This window comes from Saccostrea cucullata, unplaced genomic scaffold, assembly GCF_032062105.1.
Source record: "Saccostrea cucullata isolate Sc308-1 unplaced genomic scaffold, CSIRO_AGI_Scuc_v1 ctg11768, whole genome shotgun sequence".
In the NCBI taxonomy this organism is placed as follows: Eukaryota; Metazoa; Mollusca; class Bivalvia; order Ostreida; family Ostreidae; genus Saccostrea; species Saccostrea cuccullata.
This window is the reverse complement of record NW_026922978.1, coordinates 1165-20542: the sequence shown is the minus strand read 5'-3', so window position 1 is coordinate 20542 and position 19378 is coordinate 1165. Positions and strand designations below refer to the sequence as shown.

The 19378-nt window shown below is 34.0% G+C and overlaps 2 protein-coding genes across 3 annotated transcripts; one reads left to right on the top strand and one right to left on the bottom strand.

Moving 5' to 3' along the window:
• Positions 1-20: 20 nt before the first annotated feature.
• LOC134262887 (inhibitor of Bruton tyrosine kinase-like) lies at positions 21-11896 on the bottom strand. 2 transcript variants are annotated; one of them, XM_062745209.1, is made up of 24 exons: positions 11765-11896; positions 10720-11334; positions 10369-10465; positions 10007-10131; positions 9557-9667; positions 9265-9350; positions 8537-8621; positions 8327-8444; positions 7772-7943; positions 7369-7492; positions 6878-7064; positions 6432-6597; positions 6018-6123; positions 5235-5659; positions 4933-5022; positions 4423-4543; positions 3911-4007; positions 3681-3782; positions 3091-3208; positions 2133-2193; positions 1559-1852; positions 964-1172; positions 565-723; positions 21-289 (listed from the first exon to the last, which is right to left on the bottom strand). In XM_062745209.1, exons 2-24 carry the CDS (start codon positions 11041-11043, stop codon positions 88-90), a joined length of 3579 nt encoding a protein of 1192 aa, XP_062601193.1. In that variant the 5' UTR covers positions 11044-11334; positions 11765-11896; the 3' UTR covers positions 21-87. The 2 variants fall into 2 exon arrangements, with proteins under 2 accessions (XP_062601193.1, XP_062601192.1); XM_062745208.1 differs by having other exon boundaries at positions 22-289; positions 1538-1852.
• Positions 11897-12176: 280 nt separating this feature from the next.
• On the top strand, positions 12177-18380 carry LOC134262886 (phosducin-like protein 3). The gene is made up of 6 exons (XM_062745207.1): positions 12177-12325; positions 12846-12975; positions 13435-13525; positions 14318-14461; positions 15263-15471; positions 17711-18380. The coding sequence occupies exons 1-6, from the start codon at positions 12320-12322 to the stop codon at positions 17851-17853; spliced, it is 723 nt and encodes a 240-aa protein (XP_062601191.1). The 5' UTR covers positions 12177-12319; the 3' UTR covers positions 17854-18380.
• The last annotated feature ends 998 nt before the right edge of the window (positions 18381-19378 follow it).

Here is a 19378-nt window from a genome sequence, read left to right as displayed (position 1 = left end):
CGTACTAAGCGAGCTTTACTGTATAAATCTAACTGGGGTATTAATTCTAAACTCACAATAATACAGATATTTAAAAAAGTAAATTTTTTAATAGAAATTATATAAGAATATTATGTTTTTTATTTTATTTTTTAAATGGAAAAATTGAGAAGGAAAAATGAACCTGAGGACATGTTTGTGTGTTTTCTGGGGAGTAGTCATTGTAGCGTGTTGTTTTGTCTGAGAACTCTGGTTCCTGTCCTCTGTTATCAGATCTCTGAAGGAAGTCACTGTCTGACTCACACCTCCCCTGAAATCCATTACATACATCTTTATACAAACATATCACCTAGAAGAGGTGTGACTGCTTAATATCTAATTTATATAGACAACGTTTCTATTGCAGATGTACTCAATAAAATAAAACTCAAGAAAGGAGTCTTAAAAATGTAAAATTTACACCAGATGAAGCTATAAAAACCACTTCCCCTACAATAAAGCAACTGTTCCCTGTTTTTGAACTGAACAAAATGCACCCTCCCATTTTTCCATTATACATTCAAAACCCACAAGAATAATAAGAACCATGCTGGTTTGGCTGTTGGTGTCTCTGGAGTCCCCTGGGTAGTGGGGAGGGTCTGGGTCTCCTGACTCCCCTCCCTGATTCTACTCTGTGATTTCCTCTCCTGATTTTGTTGTCTCTTTACATCTTTCCAAGAGAACTTCTTGTTTTTGAGCGGAACTCTGAAATAAAGTTATAACTAACCCTGCAGTAGTGAACAAACCTTTGGTATTTCATCAAAAACCCTCTCTACATGTACCTTTGTATAATTTCTCATAGAATTGAGTAAGTAACTTAACATACATAAAAAGTTTTCTTATCAAAGTTGAATTTCTATTTTAAAAAAATACACTCTCACGGTGAATGATAAGGTTGAAAGTTATGTATTTACTATATTTGATAAGACTTAATAAGATACTGACTTTTGTTGCTGACTGGATTTTTCCTCTTCCATGATTTCTTTGAGACTAATGCCTGGGGGTGACGTAACAAAGGATTTTTCTGAGAAACTCCCAGGGGAGACAAGCGGACTTTTTGGTGCAGCTGTCCAGGATCCATGATGTGAATCTTGTTGATGACTTCGTATTGTTGTAGGAATAGTTATCGATTCTGAGGGTTTGCTTGTCAACTCCTTAATTGTAATAATACATCTCATACCCTGGTCATTTATTTTATTTATACTAAAGCTCTAACAATTCACATTTATCGATATCATAACACGTAATTTAATTTCTTTCAAAATCAATCAAATGTAGAAGATGGCAGAGATTTTTTGAATAATGATTCCCCTAAATAAATATTTCAAGTCTTGTAATGTATTTCACTGCTGCATTTGGAAATCTGAATTACCCAATCTGTACTTATCTATGAAAATGGTTTTAAATTACTACTTTTTCGACAAGGATTTTAGCATTTTGATTTTTTTCCTAAACACCAGTTGTACAGTGTAGTTCACAACATTATACTCTTCAGGTAAAACTATTAGTATTTATTTACATTGACATCACGAGGACTGACTGCCAGCCTCTGTTCTTCCTCTTCATCTGACACCAGACTTTTCTCAGAGCTGATGGAGATCTGTCTGTCTGTCCTTCTCTCTCTCCTGTCATCTGTTCGACCTTCTCTCCATCCTTCATCTTCAGACACACTTTTGACCCTGTTCCGTCTCTTTCTGGACTTTGATTTTCTCCCCATAAACTCCCCCGTCAGTGCCTCAGTGATCTGTGATGTGTCCTCTGTCAGCTCCTCAAGGAAGGATTTAGAGGGACCGTCTGAAAATGGGGTGATAACACGTCTGCTCATAGAGGGTACCTGTCAAAATACATTAAAATCATGAACTTGTACCAATTTCACATTTCAAATGAAAAGTGATGTTATCAAAGAAGTAATTTCTTCCTACGACTGTCATTACTAATTTGTACATAATGCTTAAAAAGTTCTTGAATTTCATTCAACAATTCCACATTAAAATGTTGTTCCCAGTACAATCCAGCCATATGGCCTTTGAGTGTGGGGTAATATTCTATTATGATGTGCATGTGACATCACAATTCAATTCTTAACACTGCAAGCTTTTTCTGTTGTCCTGTACCTTGTCATGGTAATATCTTGTAAGTTCAGCCATTACTTCATCACTGATCATTTCTAAGTACCTACAGAAAAAATACACACAATTGTACATGTAATGAGACATCATACTTATTTCCTTACTACATTGTTATGTTATTTTTATTACTAAACATAGTTTGGAATTGAATTGCCATATCTGTGACCGTCCATTTCTATCATTTTGTGGTCAAACAAAAATAATAATTCGAATTAAATCAGTTCACTTCCTTTGGAATCTTACTGAATTCAAAAATATTTATAATGCAAAACTGATATTATACAATTATTGCATGATAGTGAGGGAGACATGAAGATTTCTTCGCCCATGAAAAATCATATGGGCATAGAAATCTTCATGTCTCCCTCACTATCGTGCAATATTTTTTTTTATTATACCGAATCAAGCACAATGCAGAAAATATAAAGAGAATCCAATAAATAAAGTAAACATTTGATGAGAACAATATGCAATACTAATAGGTGTAAGTCACCCCACTAGCGTTTCATAAAAAAAAAAAAAAAAACCTTTGTGACAAGTCATTCTGATTTACACACTGCAGTGTTGTAACATTCATTCCCCACTCATGGAAACACTTTTCTAACTATTTATATTTTAAGATTTTATATCGACATAATTAATCAAAGATTTAAACAATCGAATTCAGCATTAATCATCGCTTTCGCCGCATTGTGACGTCACAATCGGGGAACACGACGTGAAACACGTTCTGTACACCTCGGCTGATTACATTTAGATTATGATAGCGTAGTCAGCTGAGGTGAACCGAATGCGGGAAACACGAAGTTTTGTTGCAGGGCGAACACGACGGTCACGTGACTGCCTCAGCCAATCAGATTCCTCTTTACTTGTGTTAATTTATATGAGGTATAATAATAGTATATGTATTTGTACAGTTAACTGTAGTGAGAGACAAACCCACCTTCCCTCTAGTATGGCGGGTAGGTTGATTAGAATGTACTGCTGACATACAGCCTTCAGTTGTTCAGCATTGTACACAGTGGAGAACTCCAACAGCTCACCTACATTCTTCATTGTCACTGAATAAAAAGTTAATATTGTCAATCATATTTATTTAATATGTTAAAACTTCTTTGTTTAAACTACCGTATGATCCCTATTAACTGCCCCATGGGCTTAGAAAATTGCGAAAAGGGGGTGGTTATTTTAATATTCTCTTCATAAAATTTAATGTCATATTTTAATTTCAAAAAATCTTTTGAAAAAAAAATTAAATTCAATGAAACACAAAAATATGTCCAACTTTACTTTAAGTGAAGATAATCCATCCAAATTATACTAAATGATTCATTTTCCACAAAGAAATTAGATTACAGAAAGTTTAATTTTCACTTTCTTTAAATCTTGGCAGAATTTTGATATGATTCTAGATGATTTTAATCACTGTACAGGGGGCCCTTATTTCCTGACAATTAAAAAAGACCTAGAGGGGCGCTTATAGGGGCAGGGGCGGTTAATAGGGATTATACGGTATTTTGATTAAGAACTTACCCAGCACACTCAGTGTAACCTCACAAATCTGAACAAGTCTGGTCACCAATAGCTGGTCAGCCATCACAAGGACATTACAGATCAACTCTAAATTCTCACTGTCTGTAAAACATAAAGATAAATTAATACTTCTGTTCAAATGAGCTCACACACTAACACACTCACAAGCATTTTAATATTTCCCTTCCAACTTCCTGGCCAGGGATAATAATCAATGGTAGTTATTTTACCTGTCACACCTGGAGCTTCGTCAGTGTACAGGAAATCTACAAGAATTCTGAGACAATCCCCTGGTACAGGTAACTTCAGGGCCTGAGTGGAGCTTGTCTACAAAATACCAGATAAATATAATTATACAGATAACTTGTCTACAAAATACCAGATACATTTAAGGAACCATGTGCACTGTCTAGTTAGTAGAGGATGCCAGGGCATCAACAATAGTGGAAAACATGGGATAATTTGCATAACAGACATTGCCTATTATGCATAAATTATCCCATAATTTGTTTCCCACTATTGTTGATGTCCCTGGCTATACTAATTAGACAGTGATTCTTTGTATTTTCAATTCATTGTGAAATAAAATTGTAGATTTAGACTTTAAAAATGTAGACATGGATTTAAATTACACAGGGACTCCCATGCCAATTTCAATAGTCCTCGCCCACTGATGTCAAACACAAAGGCAGTGCACAAGATTTACATGCATATTTGGTTTTACTGTATATATAGTACCTACCTCTACCCATCCACTACTCAGCATGCTGTTGAAGTATTCCAGTCGAGCTACCAGCACACACTTGTGGCAGTTTATCTGAACTCCATCATCAGAAGTAATTGTTACATCACAGAGATCCAGGCTACAAGTGCAGGAGAATAAGACTTTGTTAATAGCATGGAAAACAAAAGTAGAATTTACATGTACATGTACTAAGTTTTATTATTTGTACAATTTGAATTTATTTACAGTGAAACATGGAGTCCTAGAACTGTTATAAAAATTCACCCGAAAACATGATATTACTGAATATGTCAATAATACCCAGAGAATAAACTCACTGTTTTAAAATTCAACATGAAAGACTGCATCGTTAACAAGTTTTCACTTTATTTATGCACATGTACACGGTTTAATTCAAAACATGTACTGAGTTTCAGAGTCATTATTTGTACAATAAAGATACTATATTTATTAGTATAAAGTACATTGGATACTGGATACTATCAGCTTCACGGAGATGAGACTTACAGCTTAGATCTGTCGAATCTGAGGGGAGCCCTGGACTGTTGTTTAGATTTCCCTTGTATCTGTCCATTCACCCACTGTACACCATCCAATCTGTCAAAACAAAGAGCTCATCAGTGACAAGTAACACATTGTAAGGCTTCTGGGATTAATATGTTACAAGACTTAGGCATAAAATGATTTTAAATTCCAACTGCTTGACAAAAGATATGAGAAATTAACCGGATTATCACAATTATCCTGAATTTAAAATGAAATAAAACATTAATTATTAATGAATGAATCAAAATTTATAAAATTATCACCTTTTGGCTAACCCTTTGACTCCAAACTTTTTACCCATGTCTTGTAGCAGTCTTACTGGATCTTTTTCAGCCATTGCTGTTTTTACGTTTTTCTTTTCTTTCCCTTTCTTCTTCTGCGTCACTTCAAAAGCTGATTTCCCCCTAAAAGAGCTTACGTAATCTCCATCAAAGTCATTCTCATTACAATCTTTTTCTGTGAGAACTGACTTGAATTCAAACGCACTCCCGACCTTAAGCAGGTCACATGAGTCAGTGTATATGTAGGTCAACATCTGCTCAAAAATTTCGGGGTTCACGTCTGGGATATCCAGGGTGGTCTGTTCCTCCTCTGTTGCCCTTCGTTTGACCTCTGCTATCAGCTTGTAGAATAGGTCAGATCGACTGAGCAGAATAAACTTGTGAGCTGCCCAACTCCTACTTTTGACCTGTGGTAAGAAAAATAATACAATCAGGCAGATCACCAAATTCTGCAGCACCTTATTATCACAACTTTAGTATTTGAAATTTATAAGCAAGACAAAATTTTCACAAATTCTGGTCATGGCTTAATATCTATATATACAATCATATAAATATATGGAACATCTCAGAATGAAATATTTGAAAGCAGATCACAAGAGAAATAAAATATTTGCAAATAACAAATGATTTACAAAATAAAGTAAAGGAAAGAAATCAGAAATAAACATGCATTCTTGATAAGCACCCCATTGAAATTTTACTCTATTCATGCTGCTATCAATCTTGTGTCTTTCTTTCAATGCACTTTTTTTTCAGCCTCACCTTAAGATTGATGTCATGAATCATATCAAACTCATCTGCCTCCTCTAGAAGTTGTCTGAAATGTAACACCATTTCTGATTGGCTGGTACTAGGGACATCTGTTAAACTGCAGGAAAAAATCATACAACACTCTAATAATTCGTGATTCATTTTAAATTCCCATTCCAGTAAAAGATATGGATTTAAAATGTCCATAGTGCACATTTGGAGAGCATTAACTTTCTTAAGTTTATTTTCCTTTGGACTTCAGTGTTACACTTTTATTGGCTAAAAAGGTAACACTGGACCTAATACAATTTGACCATTATAAACCTTCTACGCATTCATGTCTTAGCAACAAAATAAAATCATTTATGTAAAATGCACAACTGCTACCTACAATAATTATTCCTAGTAAACAGACACAATTCCTACCATGAGTTAGGGAGGGACTGCAGCACACAGAAGTTATGTCCCTTTGGATCCATGAAGATGCGAGTCCCTCGATGGATTTCAGGAAGTCGATGAAGCATGACGTCCTCAGCTTCATCCTTAAGCAGGAGGTCAATCAACCGTAACTCAAAGTCATTGGTCTCATGCTCTGAAAATGAGACAAACATTTAAAAATTACACAATATTACCTTTTACAGAATTGATTTTTTTTAACCGAGTATGAACTTTTTCAAAAATAATGAAAAATATAAAATTAATAGAGTAAAACACCAGTATAATACATGTACTATAATTCCAAGTGATTACTGTTTACAATCTAATTAATATTAATGAGATCTTTCACATCTGCATATTTTATCCAAGGACGATCTAAAAACTGTCACGTAGTTTTAGCTACATTTCTTTGAGAACCAAGTATCATCCCTAACCTTTGGCTGTTTGTGCATTCTCCTTTCCTCCTTTTTTCACCACAAAGTTGCCTAAGAAAGCCTCCCCATAATCTGTTACTATGGCGACATTATTGGTACTCAGCGCCACATCTTTCACGGTCAGCTGACGTCGGATGGCCCAGCGACATCTCTTTAAACTGGGACTGGCAGCGTGCCAGACAAACACCTATAGCAGATAATAAAACGTAAAATCTACACTTACTGTAAATGTTTAATTATATTTGGTGTGTATATTTGACAAGTTAGGCTAGTGTAGATTTGATTTTGTGCTATCTGGATGTGCTTGATATAAATGTGTGATATGTATAAAAAACATTTGGCAACAAACTTGATTTAGCAGACTGTGCTTTCTGCCAAAATTGCTAAATAGAATACACCACTAAATGTAATACCTTTACAGTAAAAGGCAAAATTCTTGCAATCATCAATGATCAGTCACATTTGCTAAACACTGTGACATTTTAGCTCACCTTTCCACTGGTATTGAGGAGTAAGATGCGTAGTTCTGTACCCCCTCGTTCTCTCAGGACATCAAGATCAGACAAGTGGTCCAGATTTCCTCCAGACACCAAAATCTTCTGGATTTCTTGCCATCTGTAAAAAAAACATAGAATTTATTAGAATCAATTAAACCATAGAGATGAATTCTGTTCTAATGAAGTATTGCTTCTTGCATGAATTACACCTTCTCTTTAACCCACCTCAAATTTTAACACATACATGTATGTACAAGGATTGTGTATTTAACACTGAAAAGTGTAAATGTTATCAAACTGATAATTTTATTAAAAGCAGTATTGGTGGATAATAGGTTTAAATTAAGCAATAAATTTCTGAATAAATGTATGACTTATTTTTTAAAATAAAACCTACTTGGTAGCGATTTTCCTGCATTGGTACTCATGCAGGACATAGATATCACCGCGCGTCGTCATACACACAGTCGCTGCATCAGAACATGACACCATGACGATGGAGATGTCGGGGTGATTTAGGTTGGAAACTTGTCTTAGCTGGGTCTGCTTCTCTGCTCCCTTAGGGTGACCTAAAAATAGTAACAAATTAAAGTATTTAAAGGTCATCAGACTAAATAAATATCAAGGTTTAAAAGATCTCAGGCAAACTTTTTCTTCAGTTAGGCTAAAGATCAAGTTCAAGGTCATCTGATCGGTAACATTAGCAATAAATTAGATATTTTGATCAGCGATACTCTTTCAGAAATTCTATCTTTTTTTTCTTCTTATGATTCAAAAATATTGGACAAAGGTTATTTGATCAAGAGAACTCGACTAGATTTTTCACTTTAAAATTCTTTTAAATCAAAAATTTTATTTACAATTATTTCAATAACAAATGTAAACCTTATTAAAGCTAAATAAAGATAGAATATTGATTTTGGAGTTATAATGATTTTAAGAAGGATCATACCTAACTGTCCGGCATTCAGTCCACACGTGTACACAGCATCACTCGTGTATAAGACAGTGTGAAATCTCCCAACACACACACCCTTAATAGACTTCCCCTTAATGTTCTTACCAGTCACCTAAAAAGGAAAAAATATTCAGTCTCTGTTAGTACTTTCATCTTAATTTAACATGTACCTGTTAAGGGATCAGCTGATTTTTTTAGTGTTACCTGTTTGGGAATGAGGGATTTAGGTATGGTAGATGACTGCCCCAGTTGATGGCTATCATTCAGTCCACAGGAGTACACTGAACCACTGAAAACACCATAATTCAAAAACATGAATAAGAAATTTATAAATAGATGTAACCTTCAAAATAACCATCACAGTTAAAGTATTATGGTATGGTGCATAAATAGGAAAGTTAGCACTGAAGGTAACCTCTGATAAAATTGTTTAGTATACTTCAGAATCAATCCAGAAGATACGAATTTAGGGCTGGGTATTGGCCCGAGATTTCGTATTGCAATATATTGCGATATTTGTTACTGTATTGCGATATGTATTACAATATTTTCAATGTAATTTAAATGGCATTTTCTTACTATATTTACTTTAATTTACATTCAGAATGTACATAACTATGATAAGTAAACAAACACTGACAACAAAATTGTTGATTTCATTGAAGTTATGCTCTGAAATGTTCCCACAAAACACTTCTGTCCTGCTGTTTGGCTTAATAACAAACTTTCATAAAACCATTTTTATATTTAATGACAAAATTCCTTAATCTAAGCATATTGCCAACATATCAATATTACAAAATCGTATTGCGATACGATATTTTTTGTCATTGTATTGCAATATATTGAAATATCGATATTATTGCCCAGCCCTATACGAATTCAATCGATATGATGATATACCTCTTGTTTACAATACATGACCTACTTACTCAGTGAGGAGGAACACTGTGTGATCTCTAGAGGCCACGACCTGAGTACAGATTTGACCTTTCAATGTCTCCACCTGCCTAGGAACCTAAAAGCAAAGGAAAGATAACTCCAATATAAAATAATCATCGATTTCCCTGTATGGTTTATAATTATTATACTGCATAGTGTCCTGTAAGTTATAGTAATTATTATCATACCTGTATGGTTTATAATTACTATACTGTGTGTATTTGTATTTACCTGTATGGTTATACTGTGTTAGTACCTGTAATTACCTGTAGTTGTACTTACTGTGTAGGTCTGTTCGTCCCCGTGCCCTAACCTCCCTCCCTGGCCGTGTCCACAGGTGTACACTTGACCATCAGTCGTCAGAAACACAGAGTGGTATTTACATAACACAGCCTGCAGCAAATAAAATTTTACTCCTGGTCAACTTGCACAGAAAGGAAAATAGTCAGTGATGGAATGCAATGATTTCAGAATGAAGAGGCTTTGAAACACACACTTTGGTAGTAGATCATTAAACCCTGCTCTGCTTCCAAATAATTAATTAATCTTAGAATCTTATAATACAGATTGCTACTCCATTCTCTCTAATATTGCACCCACACTGTAGTCTAGGAATACATGTACATTGCCATGAACTGTTTCCTCATGTCTATATCCATGTGTCTCCCTGTACTTCTTAACCCGTACATCGAGACACCTTTCTTACCTCTTTCACTGAGACACTTTTCTTACCTCTTTCACTGAGATACCATTCTTTCTGAACTCTTCAATGACCTCTGGGTGACCTCTCCTCTGCTCCTTACCATGACCCAGGGTCAAATTGGTGTTATCTCCCCAGGTATAGACATCTGACAGATCTGAAAGATCAAATCCATATAATTATGATTCACACTGTTCTACTAAATTAATAGAAAACTGTCAAGTTAAAAAGAATATATTTTCTCCTAAACTTAAGAGGGTTACTTTTACTTTTAGATACCAATTATTGCTCATAATTTTGCCTGTCACAGAATGGACTCTGATTTAGATTTATGATTTCAAAATTTAACTGCAAATAATGAGGGCAACAACAGATTACATGATGTGATATCTACCTCCTTTATCGTATGAGATGTGAGGTGGGCGGTCCATCATAGCAACATCTAGTGGACTCAGTCCTAGGTGATCCCGAGTGTACAGATCACTATTATACTGAAATCATAGAAAAAAGTAGAAAAAGTTGGCTTCATGACTAAAAGATGGTTTTAATGGTGACTCTCATTTGTTTTGTGTATGCAGCAATAGTCAGATTTAATTCCCATAATCAGATATACTGGTAGTCATCAATCAAATGAATCAAAATTGTTCATCTTGGCACTTTTCTTTGTGTTTTACTGTATGTATCTTAGATGATTTATCACAAATTCTGCTTTAATCAAATTCAACTTTCACAGATGTATTCGTACCTGAATAAGAAGTCTAGCTGCTGCCAGCTGTCCGTAAAACAAGGCTCTATGGAGGGCGGTCCACCCAGACTCCGCGTCCTTCAGGGTCAGGTCACCACCTTTCTCCTCCAGCAGCCACTCCACGACCTCCACTTTACCACACGAGGCAGCCACGTGGAGGGCTGACCTCCCAAACATGTCATTGTGGTGCCCCGCGGTGTAACACAGCCGGGCAAAAGCCTGGACCTCCAGAAGCGTTCCCTTGGTGATGGCTGCAACCAGTTCATAGGCATGGTTCTTAGAGCGGCACTTAGGGCCACATTCGGGGTCAAAGGTTATAGGCATTGCTTATTAATAAGTAGTTGACTTAAAAGTATGTTTACAGGTTAGAATGTTAATGAAATGTTTCTTTCACAAGGAAAAATGAAAACAGGGGAAATGAATATAATAAATAAATTAAAGTTAATTATGAATGAATAACAGAACAAGTGAGCACGTTCCTCTTCAGTGAAGTGGCTGGCTGTATTTACATATATAACGCTGGATGCCAGCTACAAGTTTGTATATAATGGATGCCCACACAGGGCAGCCATTGTTGTTTTCATATTCAAAAAGCCATACTTGCATTGGAGGAACCTACAATGGAAAAAGAAATTAGTCTATTGAGCTCGCTTTGCAAGCAACATTTTGCACTGCTATGTTTAAAAGTGCATGCCTATGATTTAACATAAATACTCGCATTGAACTATTCCAACTCCAAATAAAACAGGATACATCAGATTGATGCAATCAAGATATATGCTTATTATTTCTTTTATCTTGATCCCCAAATGGACATAACTCAATGTGATTCTTGATCTGTGGCCTTATGATATGTGATATGTTTGTCTGAATTTCCCCTACAGATATATAGAAACGGTTTTGCAACTGTGACATATATTAGTGCACATCTAAAAAAAGGTTTAATTTTCTACAAAATCCTAAATAGGAGTTTTCTCAAATTAAAAAAATGTCTACACCACATAGGATATATTGATGCCTTACTCCGTTAAGCGTCGGAACTCACCAAGTTAGCTGAAAGATATTTTACTGAAAATAAAATTCCTGGTGATTGAGGCTTCAGAAAAAGACTTCATGATGATAAAACACCTAACATACGCGTATCATACGTGTTCATTTGATGGAGTTTTCGCCCAATTTCATAACAGGAAGAAATCTAGGAAAGGTAACTTGACAGTAATTTTGTTAAACTGCATATTTCCGGACTCTCATCAATCGGCTCTCAATTAACAATTATTTGAACTGAATATTGAAGTAAATTAATGCATTGATGTTTTAAGTAAACGTCTACATAAATGAGAAATGTAGGTAAATATTACCAAATTATTTGAAAACCGGTTTATTTTTATTCGGAAATAAGAAATCTGACCATAAGTATTTTAACCTTTATCCTGTAAAATTTCCAAATAAGGAAACACTCAGATCGCCACTTCCGTGTAAAACACATGTTATGAGTAACACAATCTGATAGAGATAATTTAAGGTATTAAATCAGTCTAAAAGGAGGTTAAAGATATTGTTACCAACACAAGTCATACGAACCTCGAGGACAATCGTTTAAATGCAGGTAAACTATTTTTTCTCTACTTCTTAAAAAGGAAATTAGGAATGAAAAATTGAAAAAAAAAAAAATACATGAATTAGAAGTTGGTATGCATTCGTATTATTTTACTTGATGGTGTAAATAAATGGTTGATATATCTAAGTTCCACAACTACACACTTCGAACATGTCTTTTATTCCCCTTCCCCCTTTTCATCTCCACTGGGTATAGTTGCTTTCAAAATTTTTAAGAAATTTCCAAGGGGAAGCATTTTGTTTCAATGCTTATATGTTTCAAGTCTGCTTCTTAAGTTAAACTTAAATTATGTGATTATGATGACCCTTGAAGGGGGTTTGAGGTAATTCCATAATTTGTTAATACAATTAAGTTCTCGGTCAACACATAAAAAGAATAAAACATTCTTGTGAGGAAGTTTGAAACAATAACTTCTAGGCCCAACCCAATTTAATATATAAACATGTAGCTGGATACTTACTTCTCTTCGTCCTCTTTTTGTCCCAATGCTGACCTTTTCCGTTGACAGGACCCTAATGCTGACACCGAGTGGAATGATGTTCTACGGGCCAAGGGAATCATCCCGCCCAAAGAGAAAGAAGTCTCAGAGGATGATATCGTCAACATCATGGAAGCCACCATTCAAAGCAAAACCACAGGTCTATTAGCCTTAAATATACTTGTCTACCTTTATATCGGAGTTGTTTTTCACAAGTAATATACTGTAAATATTTAGCAGAAAGCGATTTGTAAGCAAGTTAGCGTTTATTTGATTTAGTGCATTTTTTTATATTTTTATTCATGAATCAATGTTTAAGACATTTAGCGATGTACTTGAATTAGCGGAGGTATCTTTCCGCCAAAAATGTTAAAAAGAAAACACCTCCAAATGTAATAGATTACGTTTACAGTATGTATTAACAAGTTTTCAGAATGACAGTTAGATTATACATGTATTATGTTAGGACTCTGTTAAGGCTGAAATCCTGTGAATAGCTTAGTTCCTAGAGGATGTCATTATACCATCCAGCAGTTTTTGTCCTCTAATCTCATTCTGACACTGGCATTGTTAATGCTGAAATAATAATTATTAATGCTATGATAAAACTTTCCTGTAGATAAAACATTAGATGATATGACGTTAGATGAACTTAATGAAAGAGAAGATGAGATTGATGAAGAGGAAGAGAGAATTTTTGAAGCCTACAGGTCAGTATTTTATACATGTAAATGTCTACAGGTCAGTATTTAATACATGTAAATGTCTACAGGTCAGTATTTAATACATGTAAATGTCTACAGGTCAGTATTTAATACATGTAAATGTCTACAGGTCAGTATTTTATACATGTCAATGTCTACAGGTCAGTATTTTATACATGTAAATGTCTACAGGTCAGTATTTAATACATGTAAATGTCTACAGGTCAGTATTTAATACATGTAAATGTCTACAGGTCAGTATTTTATACATGTCAATGTCTACAGGTCAGTATTTTATACATGTATAAAATGTCTACAGGTCAGTATTTTATACATGTATAAAATGTCTACAGGTCAGTATCCAGGGTTTAACACTAACTGTCACTAGTTCAGTCCCTTTCATTAAAAAGAGGGATTGGATACTTCCATATTATGGATAACGTTCACTATTCTATGCTTCGTAATTTTAGTTATGAGGATTATCACGCGAGTAATGTGTTTTCCTTTGAAATTACTGCCGGTATTCTTCTGAACAGAATTTTTTTTTAGGGAGCTGAATTTTAATTTCAATAGTTCGAAGAGTCAAAGCAATAAAGATAAATCGTAAATACTTTTAGATTTTTTGAAGAGATTATAAATGCAATTTTTTATAAATGTGCATCATTATAATCTTCTTTGAATATACATGTATACTATGTGCGTGCAAGATACCATGATGTTTTATTCCTGCTGTGATTAAGCAGAGCTTGAACTTTTATGATAATTTTCATTTTGTATGTTGTTGTTTATCATTATAAGGAGACAAAGAATGGCGGAGATGCGACAGGCTCAGATGAAGGCTAAATATGGAGAGGTCAAGGAAATATCCAAGGTCGATTACGTAACAGAGGTCAACAAAGCAGGGGAGGGGGTCTGGGTCGTTCTACATGTCTACAAACAATCGTAAGTACTACAGAGTAGAAAAAGTACTGAACATCAACAAACAATTATATTTGTGTGTTACAGCTCAGTTGCTTTGTAAAATAAAATCTGCTGTGAATGAAACTAGACTGCCCCGTACCCCAATATTAAATCAAGGGCAGTTCAACTGTTTGCTTTTTCTTCATAGATAGTCTTAGGTTACATAGTGGATTATCACTTGGAGTGCTGGTGACCTTGTATTTATTAATGATGATGTAATTTTTCCCTCTAGTCAATGCATTATGATTGCATCTTGACAAATGCATCATTTTCCTCATATCCTGTAAATTCTTTTGAAAATGGCCAAAAGTTGAAGTATTATTTACAAAATTTCATATAGAGCACAACCTCTGACCCAAAAAATGCAATTACATAATGAAAGATCTGTTTCTGAAGATAAAAAAAAAAACATGTTTTACTTTTTGGATTGTGGGCTGTTTTAATTCTTTACTGTAGGTATTCAAATACGCATGTTTTCTGCAAATTTCAAGAACATTGCAATTTTTCAATGTCTGTGTTTTCCAATATCTGGATTCTCAAAAAGGAATTTTATAATAGGAAATGAAAGCATCAAATGTGTACTTTATTTTGATATATGAAATGGGAAAGTGGGTAATATAAGTGCAGGGACATTTTATGCATAAAGCAAACATAGCTCTTTCATATTTATAAGTAGCAATTACTTTTCAAAGTAAATGACTACATATCTGAGTGGAATAAAGATTTTATATACACTGTATATGGCATGCATTAATTATGAAATAACATTTTTTCTGCTTTCAGAATTCCATTATGTAAATTATTAAATCAACACATATCAACGTTAGCAAAGAAATTTCCCGACGTAAAGTTTCTACGGAGTGAGTCCAGTGTATGCATTCCTAACTACCCTGATAAGAATCTACCTACGATATTTATATACTTCGAAGGTGACCTTAAAAAGCAATATGTTGGACCACTTGTGTTCGGAGGAATGAACTTTAAACAAGATGGTAAGAATAATTAATGTAGGAATGTAATAATTGTGAATTGATACAAAATTTCTCATCACCAGACATGATCAGTCAGGGGCACAACTCAAACAAGTTATTAAAAAAATAACTTAACTAATTTAATTTATTTTACACAAATTAAAAAAAAAAAAAAACTTAAGTTATTTTTATATCCTACTTAATGGACATTGATTTCTTGGAAATTTTAATGTGTTTCCTGCCAATTTGCTTTGCATTTTGGGATTCCATTATGTAATACTAGTTAGAGTTCACCGACACTAATGGAGAATTGGTGAGGAGGTGGAGATAAACAGCATATTACTCCTTATTTTGTTGTTTTATCCACATGGTGTATATGTCCAATTATTATCATAAAAAAAAAAATTTCCCACTTTTCCCAAGACTTCGGACACTTTTCCTGCATTGAGCAAGGTTTAAATTTTGACAAACATTTGTTTTTGTCTTGGTGCACGAGCAAAATCCTTTGGTGCACGGGGTGTGAAGTTAGGGAGGAATTACACAAATAACTTAAGATATTAATTTATTCAAGCTATTTTGGAAAAATAACATGTTTGAGTTACTAAGACTGTGAAAAAGTAGGTCATAGCAAAGAGAAGTAACTCATTGAGACAAAAAAATAACTTATTTGGGTTATTTTTGAAATTAACTTGTTTAAGTAAGGCCTAGAAAAAAAATATGTTTGTTTCCGCTTTCCCGACCGACCCTAATTTATAGTGCCGACCCTAAATATTTTTTTAATGCTTTTGTCCCATGATGTGCAAGATTTCAACCATGGAATTATAGCCTCCAACTTTGCAAGCTTTTCAAGACAGAAAGAAGTTTGGGTCACTTTTCTATTATAAGTTAAGTCACAGTAATGCTTGAAAACACCATTTCTTTTGTCATTAATGTTACTTCTATACACGATTTGATTAAAGAAGCAAAAAATTTTTTTCAAAAAAAAAAAATTGCCTACCTACCTACCCTATATTTTTTCAGCCTGAAAGCGGAAACAAACATATTTTTTTTCTAGGCCTAATGCCCCTGACTGACGATTTGGTTGTACCTTACTATTCGTATAGATTGCACATGACTACATGTATAGTGTTAAGAGTGTGGTAACTATAATTAGTTTTAGCTCACTGTGAGTGTCCAGGATGTGTCATATCAAGTCTGTTTAAGTTTCACATTACCAGAAAGAGAAAATATTGAAGGGTTTTAGCTTCTGTATCTAATTTTAAGTTTCATTAAATTTTGACCTTTGTGAAAATAGTGGGGGGGTGTCCTGAATCCTTGGATAATTTAGATTTTTATGTCCCATTGATTTCCAGATAATAAACTTGAAAGAAAAATTTAAAAGTATAAAACAGATCACCAACACTTCGTGAGAATGCAGCAGTAAATTTATTTTGTTGACCGGTTTCGACCTGTGATGGTCGTCATCAGAACAATCAAGCATGTAAATTTATCTACTGAAGTAAAAAATGCGGATGACGTTGCTATATACACAAAAAATGCGGATTGCTAATTTTTTCCATTGTGACGACACAGTCTACCCAAACAGCTTGATGAAGCAACAAAAGAATAATAATCCACAGAATTTATGGACGATTTTATTAATCAAAAAACAATAATGTTATTTACTGACTACATCTTAAGTCAGAAAAACTTTAGAGGAAACGTAAATTGATTATATAGTATAAAGTACCATTGTTAAGCAAGTCCGCATATGTGCAAAACATTCCGCATTTTATTTTGTATACAGCAACGTCATCCGCATTTTTTACTTCAGTAGATAAATCTACTTGCTTGATTGTTCTGATGACGACCGTCACAGGTCGAAACCGGTCAACAAAATAAATTTTCTGCTGCATTCTCACGATGTGTTGGTGATCTGTTTTATACTTTTATGTTTATAACTTTAGTTACAGACCCTATTGAATACCTTTCGGTATCCACACTTGAGAATCTTCCGCAATTTTAACCTCAAGGTGTTGGTCTCCAGATTTTCTTTGTTTTGAAAGAAAAATATCAAGAAAAAATTCTGATATCTTTTTCCCTATTAGTGTCTTTTTATGCTGGCATTCTGTTGTAGAACTGCATGGAGTGAATGTTATCACTTTAAGTTTCTTTTATGTTCATGTTCTGTTGTACAGCTTAAGTAGATGTTATATTATCAGAGGTTGGGGTTCTGATATGTGTTACTATAAGTATCTTTTATGTTGACATTCTGTTGTAGAGCTGGAGTGGATGTTGTCGGAGGTCGGAGTTTTGAAGACGGACTTGGAGGGACCGCCAAAACGTGAAATCCACGACGTCATGGACTCGGCTTTACGACAGAGTAGACTGGACGATGGCGACAGTGACGAAAATGACTGGTGAAACATGCTCCGTTTCTGTGAACGACAGAAGGAAAAACTGACCTTTATCTCGAAGTGCCCCTTTGATATGTTTTATGAAATGAAAAATTGCCAAAATCTGAAACTTATAAAAACAAAGTATATGATCTAACATATGAAGAATAGAGTGCAAAGTATTTACCACCAACAGGGCTGTAAAGATTGATGAAATTTAAAGTACTGTAGTTTATTTTCATCTTTATGCAGTATTTTAATTACTTTTCAGATTGGAAGATGTTTTTATCTGAACTGAACGGGGTAAAATTTATAAGAGTTGAACTTATTAACACACTTTATTTGATAAAGCACAAATGTATTTTGTGAAATGTCAAACATTATAAATGAAAAAAAAATGTGTAACAATTTAACATTAAATATGTTAAAAAAGTTTAAGTTATGGTATTAAATATGTATACAGTGTATTCCAGATCAAGGGAGCATTTTCATTTCAGGCATTTTCTGAATGAATTGAAACAGAGAGTCATAAATGTGCAAAGCAAGTTAACTGTGTTGATGAAAATTAAGTTATTGAATAATTTTTGTTTTTTGCTAATGCTCAGTATGTTTTGATACTTTTACCCCTACTTGCTAGTTATACATATGATGTTACAGTATATAATATGTATGTTTGTTGCAGCATTTTGTCAGCCATAAATGACATTTTTCACCACCAAGTTTCTAACTAAGTCAAACATTATATGTCATGATGCATACTGTATTCCAATTAAATGTGTTCAGCCAGACACGACTTTAAGATTTATCTTCTTTAGCCAAACTTGATCAGGAATTGGATTTTATTGAAGAATGTGTGAAGAATAGTGGCACAGTGGGAAGGAGGGTCATTAGCTTTCATTTTATGTACAATCCGATTAATAAGTGATATTTCAATTTTAACTGCTATGCTTTTTCTCAAAAGATATAATCCATTGATTAGTCTTCAAGTTGGTTTCTTTTCAATGTACAAGGGGTGATCAAAAAGTTTGCAAACTATCTCTATATCTACAAAACTACAGTTCAGATTAGAATGAAACATGGTGCACACATAACCATACACAAGTTCTATAAATAGCATATGCTAAATAAAGTTTTGTTCCTCGTTTGTGACGTCACAATGTGAAAATGACGTCACTATTTAGATCTCTTGTGACAAAAAATGGTTGTCTCAGTCGTACTCATTAAACAAACGACTGTACAATTTATTGCATATCTTAGAAACCCCTTTGCCAAAACATATAATAATTTGTACATAGTTTATGAAGGCAAATGCCTTACTATAAATTTAATCAATGATAGGATTGATCGTTTTAGTGAAGTAATGCAGATGGTTAAAAATGATACATATCATGTTGCTCAGTGAAAGCAAATTTGAAAAGATTTGTGTTTTTAATTAAGCAATTTGCTACCAAAGACCTCCAGTTAACACTTTGAAAAATAGTTGAATATTTCAACAATAATATAATTAATAAATACATAAGATATCGTTTACTTTCGATTTTAAACATATAATT

Coding starts and splice junctions, on each gene's coding strand:
- LOC134262887 (XM_062745208.1), bottom strand. CDS start 11,043: ATGCCTATAACCTTTGACCCCGAATGTGGCCCTAAGTGCCGCTCTAAG. Junction 10,466..10,719: donor CAGCTAGACTTCTTATTCAG/GTACGAATACAT, acceptor CTATGATTTCAG/TATAATAGTGATCTGTACAC. Junction 6,124..6,431: donor CAGTCCCTCCCTAACTCATG/GTAGGAATTGTG, acceptor TTTTTCCTGCAG/TTTAACAGATGTCCCTAGTA.
- LOC134262886 (XM_062745207.1), top strand. Junction 13,526..14,317: donor AGAATTTTTGAAGCCTACAG/GTCAGTATTTTA, acceptor TATCATTATAAG/GAGACAAAGAATGGCGGAGA. Junction 15,472..17,710: donor AATGAACTTTAAACAAGATG/GTAAGAATAATT, acceptor ATTCTGTTGTAG/AGCTGGAGTGGATGTTGTCG.